The sequence below is a fragment of the Magnolia sinica genome, chromosome 9, assembly GCF_029962835.1.
Source record: "Magnolia sinica isolate HGM2019 chromosome 9, MsV1, whole genome shotgun sequence".
Classification (NCBI taxonomy): domain Eukaryota; kingdom Viridiplantae; phylum Streptophyta; class Magnoliopsida; order Magnoliales; family Magnoliaceae; genus Magnolia; species Magnolia sinica.
The window spans coordinates 18,119,548-18,133,617 of NC_080581.1; the positions used below are offsets into that span (position 1 = coordinate 18,119,548).

The window sequence follows — 14,070 nt, forward strand, 5'->3', positions numbered from 1 at the left end:
CAGAAAACTTTTGGGGAAAATAAATAAATTAATAAGCATGTATCAGATTTCAAGAACCGAAATATGAATAAGTATATATTATCATTTGGGCGATGATATGCAAAGCATACTCGAGATTTCAGTTTAGGTATCTAGGAACCATTGGTTCTGTCAGTCCATACTGTAGATAGACCATGTCTGAAAAGTCCACCACATCAGAAGATCCTAACCATCAAACTTGAGCCCTTTTCAAGCTGAATGCAAACTGTTGCTCTATTCTCTCCTTGACCATCCATGAAGGCTGAAAATTGAAAGGTTGGTATTCTCCCATCAAGGGCATTCTTTCAGGCACGGGCCATCCCAAAAGACCAATGGTCTAGATCACTGAATGATGGGCCAGGTTCATCCAATCATGTCCTCCATGGGACTCACATACCCATTCAAAATGCCACCACCCTCTGCAAAGCTGGAAAAGATGCATGTATTCTTCATTTCAATTCTTTCCACCATGTTTGTTTTTGTCCTGTGATGACAAGCTAGTAGTATCAGCATAGGATCCACTCACCTTTTCAGAGTTCGAATCACGAGCTGACTCACCAGCTTTTGATTTGCTGTTTTGGTCCTCCGCTGCGGAACTGCTACCTTCCGATTTGCTTGGCAAGCTTGCATCGGTCGGTGTGGACTGCTCTTTCATGCCACCTCCTTGGTCTTTGGATGTGCTGATGGCATATAGCTTCTTTGTTTCGTCCGCAATTTCCTTCACAGTTTCCTCTAGTGCATCTAGTCTGACCTTTACCTTGGACAGCTCCAAACCAGACTTTTCTTCATCCGCAACATTCGAATCCACCTCTTTCGCTTTCTCTTCTTCTTCGGCTTTCTTTTTCTTCATCTCTTCTTCCTGAAATCGGTTTCAGAGAGTCATTGGTCTTGAAGTTGAATGACGAGGACAAGTAGCAACTAAACATCACAAGAAAGACTTCTGCTAATTCTGCATGCCAATCTCCATGCATCCATCTGCTAACAGACGTGTGTGTCACATCCAAGCCATCCATCAGGTGGGTCCTAACATGTAGATGCCCTCATTTAGAAATCAGGCCAGTTGACAGTTTCTTTTTACTGTCCATTTCTTTTGTACATTGGGAGCAACCTAATGAGTTAGAGGCTAATTTTTGGGCTGGGGTATCTTAGCTGTGGGGCCCACCTGATGCAAAACCTGGATGTCTCACACGCGAACCAGGTTGGGAGATAGGGGGATGGGCAAGTGGAATTCATGCACTTCTAGAAGAGCAATTCGATAAACATGGTTAGCCAGAGATACATGCACGAAGAAAAAGCCTAAAAACAACGGAGGCTTGAAAGTTCGATGTTCAAATTAGAACCCCATTAGATGAGCAACAAAAACTATCAGATGGCTGAAATGCATGTCAAGAAAGAGTAAAAAACCAAGAGAGACACATCAATGCAACACATAAACTGGCATCATCATCATCATAGACCCTATTTGGTTGCCACTTAAAAATGCTTTCATCTCATTTTAGTTGACAGTAATTATGTAGAATAGGTCATAGTAGTTCATATAAAGGGAATTTTACAAAAAAAATACCTAATTAATATGGAAGTTAAATTCGGGTACCTTTTTCATAAAGGTTTTCAATAAGCTATCCATCAATTTAAGTAATTATCATTGAAGTACCTTCCCTTAGATTTCTTAACGGAAGTTGGGGTCGGCTGTGCGAGCAAAGGGGTCGACGGCTCAAGTGGGCCCCACAGGATGTTTATGTGAAATCCACCTTGACAACCATGCGTGTCACCCCATGTTAGGCCCAGGGCACAAAAATCAGCCCCATCCGCAAATCAGGTGGACCACACGACAACCCTCACCCTCCAAACTGTTTTCCTTGGCGTCTTACTTGAATCACAAATGGGCCTGATGATTGGGCCCTAGGCCTAAATTTTGGTATCGCATCTAATTGTTGGAGTGAATTTCAAAAATCATCACAGTGTTCCCTATAAAAATCAAGGGTGGACATCTCTCCCAACTATTTCCTTTTGTGTGACCCACCTCAATCACTAGTCCATAAGGACGTGTTTGGACGGGGGGATTAGATTGTATTAGGGTGGATGGCAGGTAATGATGGCTGCGTCAGTGGATTGCTGGCAATCCCATGGGATTGCTATATCCAGGGAATCTACCACCGAGTATGTTTGGCCCGCCTGGCCAATCCCGGGATTACGCCCGGCCAATCCCTTCCAATCCGTCCACCCAAACATGTCCCAGGCAAAATAGATGGGATTAGGAGGGATTGGGTGGATTTCAAGGTAATGATGGTGATGTTAGTGGATTGCTGGCAATCCCATGGGATTGCTCCAATCCAGGCAGAAGTTCAACGTGCCTGTTTGGCACGCCCGGCCAATCCCGGGATTGATCCTTCGAATCCCTTCTAATACAATCTAATCCCATCCAGTCTACCCGGCCAAACAGGCCCTAAGAGTTTTTGGCCCTGGGCCTACGGCGGGATTACACATCTAATGGTCGGAGTAGATCTCGCATCATGGTGGACCCATAAAAAAAAAATAAAAAAATCAAAGGTTGGCGTTCCACAAAATTCCCTTCAAATCTCTCTCTTTAGCTTTTTTTCCTTTTTTTTCTTTCTTCCTTTCTTTTTTTTCTTTAAACAATAGGGAGGGGGATGTGACCCTTGAATTTTTAAGGGGCCCACCATGATGCGTATGTGAAATCCACTCCAGAATTTATCTTCTTCTTTTTTTTCTTTTTCTTTTTTTTGAATTTTTGAAATTTTGAATCTTAAACATATAGTAAATGGAGTACCAGTCATTCTAAGGTAAGAATGTTGTCTATCAGCTTTGCTTGTTTAAATTGAAACTAGTTTTTTAGTCTTTGACTTCCAAATTTAGTGTTAAAGCATTTGCGCAATACAAGGCTTAAGTTCTTATCAATTGATATGATACCATCGACTATCATCTATGATCAATCATTATCATCTTCATGTGCAAAGCATCTGGCACTAGCACACATGTTCACAAATTTGAAATTAGAATTTCAAGTATATTGAAAAGTTTGTGATTACAATAAAATGCCATGAAGTAATTATATGCATGTCATTCCAACTTAAACCAATACCACATGGGACAGGGAGGCAAAGACCTTGGTGTGGGCTTGGGGCAACACACCCCAAAGCATAAAATATATGCTATTTAATGGGTAAAGATAAAAATTTATCTATTTAATATGCACAACTCTATTTGATATATTTGTGATTATATACATGACTAGGAAATAAGTTCCTCTTCACTTCATTGAATCACACTCAAATCTTGTGTTTCGATCTCCAAAATAAGCATAGATCTAGTCAAAATCGAGTTCCTAGTCTTCCTCTACATTCAAAATGAAGAAAGTATAAGAAAATTTTGAAATTTTAATTTAAAAAATGGCCGGTATCTGCCAATATTGGGGACCAATTTTTTAGGGGACCTGTTTTACCCACATATCATGTATCAGCATCGGCCAATGAGATATGTTTTTCATGAACCATGATAGTCATGCAAGAATTGCACAACACTCCAAAGGCACATCTCCACTTCATCTTTTTTTTCTTTTTCTTTTTTTCTTTCTTTTTTTGTTCTTTTTTGAATACTTCACATCTCACTTTGTCTACCCATCTATATACTATTGGAAACATCCTCATCAATCTCCCATTCTTTTGAATAATAAATCCAAACAAATAGCTTTGAGAAATCTCTTGATCATCGATTTTAACTAATACCTCAGCTCCATAACTCCTCATGATCATCATCAAGGCCTTACTCCAACCAATTGGGGTCAGCTCTAACTATTCTTACTAAAGTTGCATTCCAAATATTCCATATTGGTTATGCAAAATTTTAAGCCTCTGGACTCTAGAGCCTCCTCCAAACCTCCAGTTTAACACTTATCTGCCTCTCTAATCTCATCAACCAGTACCACATCATCTGCAAAAAAACACACCGAGGCACCTCCTATTACACATTAGCCGTTAATTGATCTATGACGAGTGCAAAAGATACGAGCTTAATGCTTACTCCTGACATTGGGAACTCATCGGTCTCACCACTCTTGTGACAAAACCCTCGTACATATCTTTATATCCTCTTGGGATCCCTTACCTCCATCAATTTTTCGAGTAGGAGAATAGCTTCATTGATCTCCCTGGCTGAACTGATCTTCTGATACCCCTGTTTCTTGTCTCAACAATTGTTCCAACACCCTCTCGCAGAGCTTAATAATGTGACTCATAAATCTAATCCCTATTCCCTCGCTGGTTGGTGCAGCTTTCTGCATTTCCTTTGCTCTTGAAAAAAACTGTTGTGATTCTTCTGCTTCGCTCATCAGGCACTTCGTTGTCTATAAAAATTTTACTGAAAAAGTTAGTTGGCCAAACTAATCCGATTTCACCCACTATCTTCTGCACATCTAGAGGTGCGTCACCTGTCCCCATAGCCTTCCCCTTCACCATCATTCTTAAGCCTACCTTCCTCTATTCAAATTATATGACAAGCCCCTCCTAGTTCTATTCCCATGCATGTATCTTCGTTCAACAACCTCTAGAAGTAGCCTTTCTAAGTCTCCCTAATCTCACCGTCTTTCACTGAGACCCCAAATTTTTTATGCGTTTGTTCATCTAATGTGGTTTATACCTCTACTTTTCCTTTTCTTCGCTTTTGTAAGTTTGTAAATATCTTTCTCCCTCAATAGTGCTTAACCTACTACAAAGTTCCTGATGAGGACATCCGAGCACTAGTCAGAATATACCAAAGGAGGAAGAGATCTTTGGGCCCAATTCCAGCATCTCTATGGTTAGATGATCATTATATGGGGCCTGAATCAAGGACATAGCCGTGTTGGAAGACCCCACATGCATGTTTATACATCTTTGAATACTCCATACTGAGAAGATGCATGTGGAATGCATATAGGAGCTTATTAAACACATAAATTGTTAGATTGAGTGGATGCTTTCATCGGACCATTGGATTTTGTGCATTGGATCATCTGAACCGTTGGCCCATCTTGGTCGTGGACATCATGGGACATTAGTTTAATTTTTTCTTAGTTATTTTATTTATTTTGTGGGTTGTTTTTTATTTTAGTTGATGTATGGGGTATTTTGGACATTTTTAGCCATAGGGGTATTTTTGTAATAAAAAAAACCCCAAAAGACTATAAAGGGGTGGGCATTTGAATGTCCTAGCATTATTATGCATTGAATGAAATTTCTCTTTTGCTTTCGAGCAACAAGAAAACCTCTGTGAATGGAGACGGTGTTAAGCCATGGAGTGATTCCACTTATCTTTCTCTCTTATTCTCTTCTTCCTCAAGGTATTATCTCCCTTTTTCTTTTCTTCTCTCTCTCTCTCTCTACTTTCCTCAAATCTCTCTCCATTTCTCTCTTCTTTTATCCCCAATCAAACCCTAATCCATCCAAACCTCAACCCAATCAAGCCCTAACCCATCCAACCCCAACCCAACCTACCTCAACCCAAGTCCGGACGGCCCCCTAAAAATAAACTCATTCCAAAACCTCTTGCTTAATGCCCCTCATTCATCTATATTCCTTGTCCTTTACTTCAATCCTAAACCCCAAAACCCTAGTTCTCAAAACCCTGGATCCCCATTTCCTAAACCTAAATCCCCAATTCCCAAATTCTAAAACCCTAAACCTAAACCTAGCTTAGCCAAAACCCTAAAACCAAATGAATCCATTTGAATTAGGAATAATCCCTATGCTAGATGAAAGTTCTACCTTCCACAGGTCCTAATCGACTCATATTTTGTTAGATTTGCATTGCAGAATTGTTTATGACTTTGAATTGCAACATGTTTGGTTACTTGGATTCCTTAACTTTGTGATAGAGTAGTTTTATTTCGTGTTTTGATTGCTTTAATTAGTATGTTATTTAGTTTCAGCATATCATTCTAGGTTAGACCATCAATCCTGCATCAGTTCCTCATATGCTTTATACTTGACCTTATTGCTTTCTTCTAATCATTTTTATACGTTTCAAGGTTAAAACCAACTTGGCCAAAAACCAAATATCTAGGTCTGCCTCCTCCTCCTCATCATCTAGGTCAGCCTTAATCTAGAAAAACCTAGTTGAGGGCTTATTCAATTGAAATAAACCCCAACAAATTTTAGCTAGAAGAACTCACAGGTGTTTCTCACCATTGTAGAAATGTTCCCATCATTGTTGATCATTACCAAATGTGTCTCTTATGTAAACCCTTCATTAGTGAAATCCATTAGCCTAAAATCTGTATATTAGCGTCAAGCAAACGTATTGAACCACTAGACTTGCCCATGTTACCTTTGACCAAGGTTAGCAATGATGAATTGGGTCTTTACAACAAAATAATAAGCAAGATGAGTTAGGTGAGTTTATTTTTAGTAGGGCAATTTCATCGCTTTACATAGAAACTCAATAAAGTTGGATTGGATCAATTTACTAAGGAGGAAACCCTTGATTTTTACTCAAGGCTGATGAAAATTGGTAGGGAAAAGTCATAACTCAACTCGGTGAGTTTTCTGACCTTGGTTAATTTTAGAATAATGGGGACTTCACTGCAACAGCGTACACTACCCCTATGTCAACCGTGCATCAGCTTAAGTGGTTTAAACCACCAAATAAATCTTACCTACAACACATTGCTTAGACAAGCGAAGAGAAGTGGGATGCAGAGACCCTTTTTTTTTTAGTTTTGAGGGAAACGAATAATTTTATTTAAAAAGAAAAACTAGGCTTATACAAGGAGGATTATAAGGCATCATCCACATTAATACAAGAAAACCCATATAAATCCAAAGGCCTATCAGCAAAATTCTTGGTTGCTCTAGCCCATTCAATTACAAGCAATTTAGCCTTCCAAAATATCACTCCCAACGAGCTCAACATGTTCCGAAAGGTCCTAATATTTTTCTCGAACCATATCATCCAAATAAAAGCAAGAATAGAAAGCCACCATAGGGAGCTCCTATTATTCTCCTTCCACCATGCCACGCATGAAAAAAGTCTCCAATCAAACACGGGATAACCCATTCCATTTCAAATAACATTAGAAACTTCCACAATATCTCCTGAGAAACGGAGCAGCACATGATCAAAAGAACACAATTAATAGTAGGTGATTCATGTACAAAAAGAACACAATTAATAGTTGCCAGTTTTGGTCCTCGGGTTTAATGATTGAATACCTACTTGTACGAGTTATTCCCTAATATCATCATCAACCACCACCATCATCTCAGCCTTTTTGCAGAAATTTGGGGGTTGGCTTTTAGATTGTAGATTGGCAAAAGTTTCAATCAACCTTCCTCTTTTCCACAGCTTGTTAGAACCAACCATATTTTGGTGTTCATGATGTGTTGTAACAGCCGTTACGTAACAGAAACAGTGGTAACCGTTATGTGTTACAGGCATGTAACGGCCATTACAGAAAAAATGACCCAAACTGGCCGTAACACTGTTACAAGGTCAATATAGATTTCTTTCAGAAAAAAGAAAAAAACTCATAACAGCCGTTACGGCCCATATTGTAATGGTAACAGTGGTGACCGTCATGGCCATTGTTACAGAATACCCTGCTGTTTACCAATAACTTGTCCTAGATTTTTAGGATATGATCATATGATATTCTTACTAATAAATCTAACCAAAAAGAGATTTTGAATATTTTATAAATAAAGTATTCGATTACTTGCTCCGATACATTAGATGAGCATAACTTTGGGTTTTATATACTGTTAAAACAATTAAATAACTTTAAGGGAACCCACTTAGGATTTTACAATAGTTTTGAGATTGTCTCAGGATTGCCAACCAACTGCTGAAAAAGAAGATGGAAACCTCACATGGTGATCTCATCAACCATAAACAGAGAAATCCACTCCACTGAAATCAGGCCTGCAATCGAAATTCCAGAACATGACTTCGACCTTCGAGTGGAAAATGCAAGGCATCTTAAGAGCTAGGGCTTAAGAGGGGGAGGGGGGGGGGGGGGGGGGGTTTGAGCAAAAACAAAAATTATCTAGCAAGAGAAACCCTCATAAGAAATGGACTTTTTTTTTGGGAGCAAGCAAAAAAAATATTTGAAGTTCAAAGATACGATGAAGGGCAGCAAAAAGCCCACATGAACCAAAATCTGAAAGAAAAACCATTCGCAGACAATTCGGGTTAAACAAAGTGTTTAACAAGAGAGAAGCTACACAAAACTTTTCACTTTTCACCACCATGATAGATCATTTGAGGCCTATGTCCACAATAGATTTCCCACAAACTTTGGAGGAAAACAATGCCCATTCAATTATTGATTCTTTGATCTTTTCAGCCAGTACAACTATGGACAACTGCACAACCTTGATTTTCTTTTAGTAGTGGCTTGAGCAGCAAAACTAGGAAAAGGCAGAACTCATGACCCTATCCCATGGCACTCCCCAGTAGAAGAGATGTTAAAACCAATTTCATAATTGGAACAATCCAAACATTTTTTTGCATGAATGTTGCAACAGTTCCCAAGAAAATCCAGCATGCCACTTATTCAACATACTTCTATTGTTGCCCTAGAATGAAGTTCAATAAAGATTCCTCATAGCGTCGAACATATATGGATGCAAAACAGCCAGTGTTGAGTGAACACAGATACTGCTAAGATGCAGAAGTCCAAGAAGAAAAACAAATGGCAACCCAAGACACAAGCTAAAAAGTAAAAAATAAAAAACATGTAGGAAAATTTCTTAAAACTTATTTTGCTTGAAGCATCAAATATAGAAAATTAACCATATTAGCACTGCATCCAAAAGAAAATACTGTTATTACCGCCTCCATTCTTCTGATTTCATAGCGAGCATACTGCGCCACCAAATATACAGCTGTTACAAAAGAAAATATGCTTTTTAGTGCGCCAAAAGCTTGAAGTTTTCCAAATGCCTATAAACATTAAAACAAGTAAAATAGTTGATTCAGAAACGATTGCTCATGTGACAAAGTTTTAGAATTAGTAGGTTGAGATACCCAATGAAGGCATGCAGGCAAAGAAGAGCTGTACCAGATGGAAATCGATCCTGGCCATAGAAAAAAATGCAGATGAGTGTTTTTAAGAATGTGATGAAGTAGCCTCTCAAGCAGAATAGACCAGATCATATCATGTTATAATCAAACACTTTGATCATAATACAGAAAACGGCTTCGTTACATCTCAAATGAATTATAGACATGGTGTGCTGTAAAGGTATTTACGTAAAGGTAATGGTGGCAACCATTACACGTTATGGGGTCGTAAAGGCCATAATGGCTGTTACAGAAAAACGACCCGTAAAGGCCATTACAGCCCCTGTAACGGCCGGTTATGCTCCTCGTAAAGGTCGTAACAGCCAATTATAGGGCCGATACAAATTTTTCGGTTTTAAAAAAATAATAATAAAAGAGAGACTGTAACAGCCGTTATGGCACCTATAATGGCCGTTACACCCCATATCGTAAAGATAATGGTGGTGGCCGTTACAGCCACTGTTACCGTTACATAATACATGATACCATGAAAAGATTTATGATATCTTACGTGAATTATGGCATGTTAGGTTGAACACACCGCTATGATGTTCAACGTGAACAAACCATACAAAGAGTAAAAAAGGACCACAAATTGGTGGGCCCCACCCTAGTTATCCCATGGCCCAATAATATATACCATCAATCCTAGCTGTTGAGCTGGTAGCCTGCAAAGGAATGACTAGAATGAATATGGCCAATTAAATGGAGAAAAGTCCACCATCTAAAACACTTGGATCATCAAACCATTGAAATTTCAAGGCAATGACAATCCGAGACAGGGCACGCTTGATAATTGGTCCACATAACCTCCCTGCCACATGTATAGTTTGTTCCAATAGAACATAATTATCATATCTAGATGTATGCATGCCAATATGCTTCTTTTCTTTTCTTTTTCCTTTTTCTCTAAAGCTATAGATGGAGTAAATCTGACATTTTTCATACGAACATCCAAAAGTTCTTAAAATAATAAGAGTGTGCATGACAACTCCACTTTTTGCGACTAATGGGATATCCTCCTGCTCAAATCTCAATTGGGATAAGATGGACCCTGTCCTACCAGTTGAGGTTTGGGGCGGAGATGTGGAAAATGGAAACCTCTTTCTGCACCTACCCCAAACATAGTAGGTGGGTTAGGCTCTGCTCAAATCACTGAATCAATCTAATGCAGGGGCATTTTCACATCGGGCTCAAGTGGGGCAACCTGTGAGATGCAGGGACACACTCGGGGTGGGCGGCCCGTGCGAGGCGGGCCCCACCCGTATGAGGTGGGTGGCTTGTGTGAAGCGGAACCCATGTGAAGTGGGGCCCACGAGGGGGGTTCAGTCGAGGTCCTAACTCATGCAATGTGAGACCTGGGCTATGAGATAAAGGGATTAATTCGTCATGCCCTATCAGTTCGAGCTTTTAGAGTAAGTGGTTAATTGTCCTGCATCAAAGTGGTATTAGAGCGGGAGGTCTCGCGTTCGAATTGGGTCGAGTGGGGTAGCCTGCGGGATGCAGGGACACACTCAGGGTGGACGGCCCGTGTAAAGCGGAACCCATGTGAATTGGGTCCCACGAGATGGGTTCAACCGAGGTCCTAACCCATGCGATGTGGGGCCTAGGCTATGAGATAAAGGGATTAATTCGCCATGCTCTATCAGTTCAAGCTTTTAGAGCAAGTGGTTAATTGTCCTGCATTACAATCCCAATTTGAAGTACTTCAAAACAGGCCTTGACAAAACGCAGATATTAGAGCAATATGATAAGTCAAATGTGAGAAGCAAAGTATGAAATATGATAAGTCAAATGTGAGAAGCAAAGTATGAAAAGTTATCTTTTAGGAAATACTGACTGTGCACAGAATTCCCTATAAACATTTCAGAATAGGGATCTTAAACAAATGCATTATTGGAAGAAGATAAATGTTGAGGTGAGACCAAATGAGGCAATTCACACACAACAAATATATGAACATGGCATCTATGTATAAGATCCAAAGTGCTCACCAGGTGTGAAACACCCAACACTTTTAACATGTCCAAGTCCATTCATCTAACGGGTCACACATGTATGTTGAAAATGGACCATTGGTTATCCTTTTTCGTCTAACTGTCCATTTTCTCATACGTACATGACCCATCTGAGGAATGTCCCAATGTTTGGGCAACAAGGCCATGGCATGTTCACAGTGGCACCGCCTAATGAATGGCCCAGATCTTGCACACGTGTGTTACATTGGCAAGTGTGCCACAATTCGTTCATTCAATCTTTCCTCATAGAAATGAACCCAGCACTTTTCATTGGAAGAACCATTTCTTTTTCTTTTTTTTTCTTTTTCCTTTTTTCTTCTTTTTCAAAAAGTACCATTTCTTCCATTCTCTTTCTACAAAATTGCCAACCTAACATGGAGGGACAAGCTGAATCTTAAAATCAGTGAGAAATCAAAGCGAGAACAATGCCAAGTGTAATTAGTTGTAGGTAGGTCATAACACAAAATCCTCATCAGTAAGAACCTGTATGACAATCTAGGCACGATTCAACTCAGAACTAAGCTAGAATTTCATTAAAGAAACAAGCACATTGAAGTGCAAACATTCTAAAGAACAAAATAAAATTGATAGTTCACAAGGGGGAAAGATTTTAGCTGTCTAGTGTGAAATCTTTCCAACCTCAACATGGAACGACTTCTTTTTCACATTTGCACTCTAGGAATTGAGATGGATCTCCCACTTGCTAAGAAACTGGAAGATGGTGCTACCAAGGAGGGTAACTTTGACAAGGGTCAAAGGGCCTGAAAAGAGAATGAGAGGAAGAGCAAAAAGGACTTCAATTGACATGGTAAGAAGATATATTAAGGCTTGTTCAATCACCGAGGATAAAGCCTTAATAGGAATGTTTAACGAAAAAGGATTCATAAAGCCGACATCAAATACCTGGAAGAAGGCTACGAAGATGAAGATGATTGATTCCTTTTTGGGGTAACTGAAATCTACATCCACCGACACTGCTGTGCTTACACCCATTTTCCATTTGGGAAACTAAACTAGAAAAATTATGTACAAATTCAATTCCCAAAATGGAAATGGGTGTAAGCTGTTATGATCCTTAATGGTTTAAGGGCCTACCTTGATGCATTCATCAGTCCTGGTTTTGGCGTATCGGTTAGGTTCTTAACAATTGGTATCGGATCCAACACCAGGTCCTGTGTTCAAGTCACGAAAGGGGTGACCTATGCAAAGGGTAACCTGGACTAGAGTGAAAGCCTCCACCAATGGGGGGGCTACAGAGAATGACAGAATGAGAGCAGTCAAAAGGTGGAAAGGGCAACCTGGACATAGGCCAGACTGAGTGCCGCCACAAAGTGGGCCTGGAAGGCCAGAACTGCCACAAGGAGGAAAGGCTACCTGGACATAGGCCAGACTGATTGCTGCCACAAAGTGGGCCACCACAGACATTGGCTGCTGAGCATGGTAGTGTGATACAATCTCTAGTTGTTTAACGGCCCAGCTTGACATGTTCCATCAGCCCTAACGTTTTTGGCGTATTAATTAGGTTCTTAACATAAGCAAAATCTGTCAGCATCAGCATGAACAGTTGCTTCATTCCGGGTAAACAGATCGATGGTCAGCAGGAAAACCAACCTGAACTCGTTGTGCAGAAATGGTATGGAAATCACATTGGTTGGGCAACCCAGCAGTCACACCAAGCTAAAAAAGGGCCAACAAGCTGCACTCTTCAAGCAAAAGTCCTTCAAAATTGGACAGCCAAGATTGTCCAAACAGCTCGGCATTGAAGACAGATGCAACCATATGAGTGATTTCAATCACCAAGGACAGGCTAATACATGGGTGGAAATTGGCAAGGAACTGCAATTCCAAGCGACTTAACGTGACACTAAACTAGCATCCCCAGCAGTCAGCAAGACCACCTGAACTCAAAGTCCAGAAATGGTGCAGAAACCACATTGATTGGACAACCCGGCAGACCGCACCCTTAAAACGGGTGATTAAAGATAAAAACAACCAACAATCCGCACTCTTCAAGCAAAAGGTCCTTCCAAATGTACAGACAAGATCAGCCAAACAGCACGGTTTTCAGAATCGGCATCGAAGATGGATGCCATCAGTTGAACGGTTTCGATCGGCAAGGGCGGAATTGGCAAGGAAGTACAATTCCAAGCAGCCCCATCTGCCATTAAACCAGCACCCTTCTTCTCCTATGTTTTCTACTCGTTGGAAGCATATTTGGGTGATCTTCTGTTAATTGTGCATGAATTCAAGAAGACCCAACAAAACGAAAGGAAGAATAGAAGAAAAATCAGAGATTTTTTTCTTGAAAAAATACCCAAATTTCTTCTTTTGGGGAGGGGGAGTGAAGAGCATTTTAGCGGCAGTCATGAAATCGAGATTCTGGAGCTGTCGATAAGCTTCCTGGTGTGCTGCTGCTGCTGCTGCCTTGCTGTTGTTGCTGGTGTTGCTGGTGGGGGTAGTGCAGAGAAGCCTAGCTTGGGAGAGGAGAGGGGCATTATCTAGGGGCAAAATGGGAAGTCGAAAACCTCTCCTCATATTCTCTTCTCTTCTTCTCCTTTCATCGATCGATTTTCCACACTGCAATGTAAATACAACGCCTACAACCCTGTAGAAAAGAGAAGGAACTCGGAGAGCACTTGAAGCTGCCGGGTCTTTTCATTTCTTCTCGGGTTCGGGCTGGAATGGATGCAATCCTGCGGAGAGGTACGGTGTCAACGGGGCGGGTTCGGACGGGCCAAGCTCTGGAGACCGCATTTTCCAACGTAGCCCGAGTCTAGCCCAGGCCCGTGACGGGCCTAATAAGCCCAGCCTGAGAGTGCTTCCAAAAGCGAGTGAGAGTGAGCGAGCGGGAGAGAGAGGTGCCCTAACGTAGGGAAGGACGTGTTGAGGTTGAGCATTGCCTTCCTAGAATGATAACTACTGCGAATCTACGGACCTTTTCTAAACTCTTCACAGAAATACTTCGAATCTACTG

The 14,070-nt window shown here is 40.6% G+C and overlaps 1 protein-coding gene across 2 annotated transcripts; it reads right to left on the bottom strand.

The window, feature by feature from the left end:
- On the bottom strand, positions 1 to 13,853 carry LOC131257003 (uncharacterized). Of its 2 annotated transcripts, XM_058258150.1 has the most exons (5): positions 13,411 to 13,853; positions 9,043 to 9,092; positions 8,848 to 8,900; positions 577 to 877; positions 1 to 502 (listed from the first exon to the last, which is right to left on the bottom strand). In XM_058258150.1, the coding sequence occupies exons 1-5, from the start codon at positions 13,629 to 13,631 to the stop codon at positions 468 to 470; spliced, it is 660 nt and encodes a 219-aa protein (XP_058114133.1). In that variant the 5' UTR covers positions 13,632 to 13,853; the 3' UTR covers positions 1 to 467. The 2 variants fall into 2 exon arrangements, with proteins under 2 accessions (XP_058114133.1, XP_058114132.1); XM_058258149.1 differs by having other exon boundaries at positions 1 to 877; positions 13,411 to 13,849.
- Positions 13,854 to 14,070: the final 217 nt, after the last annotated feature.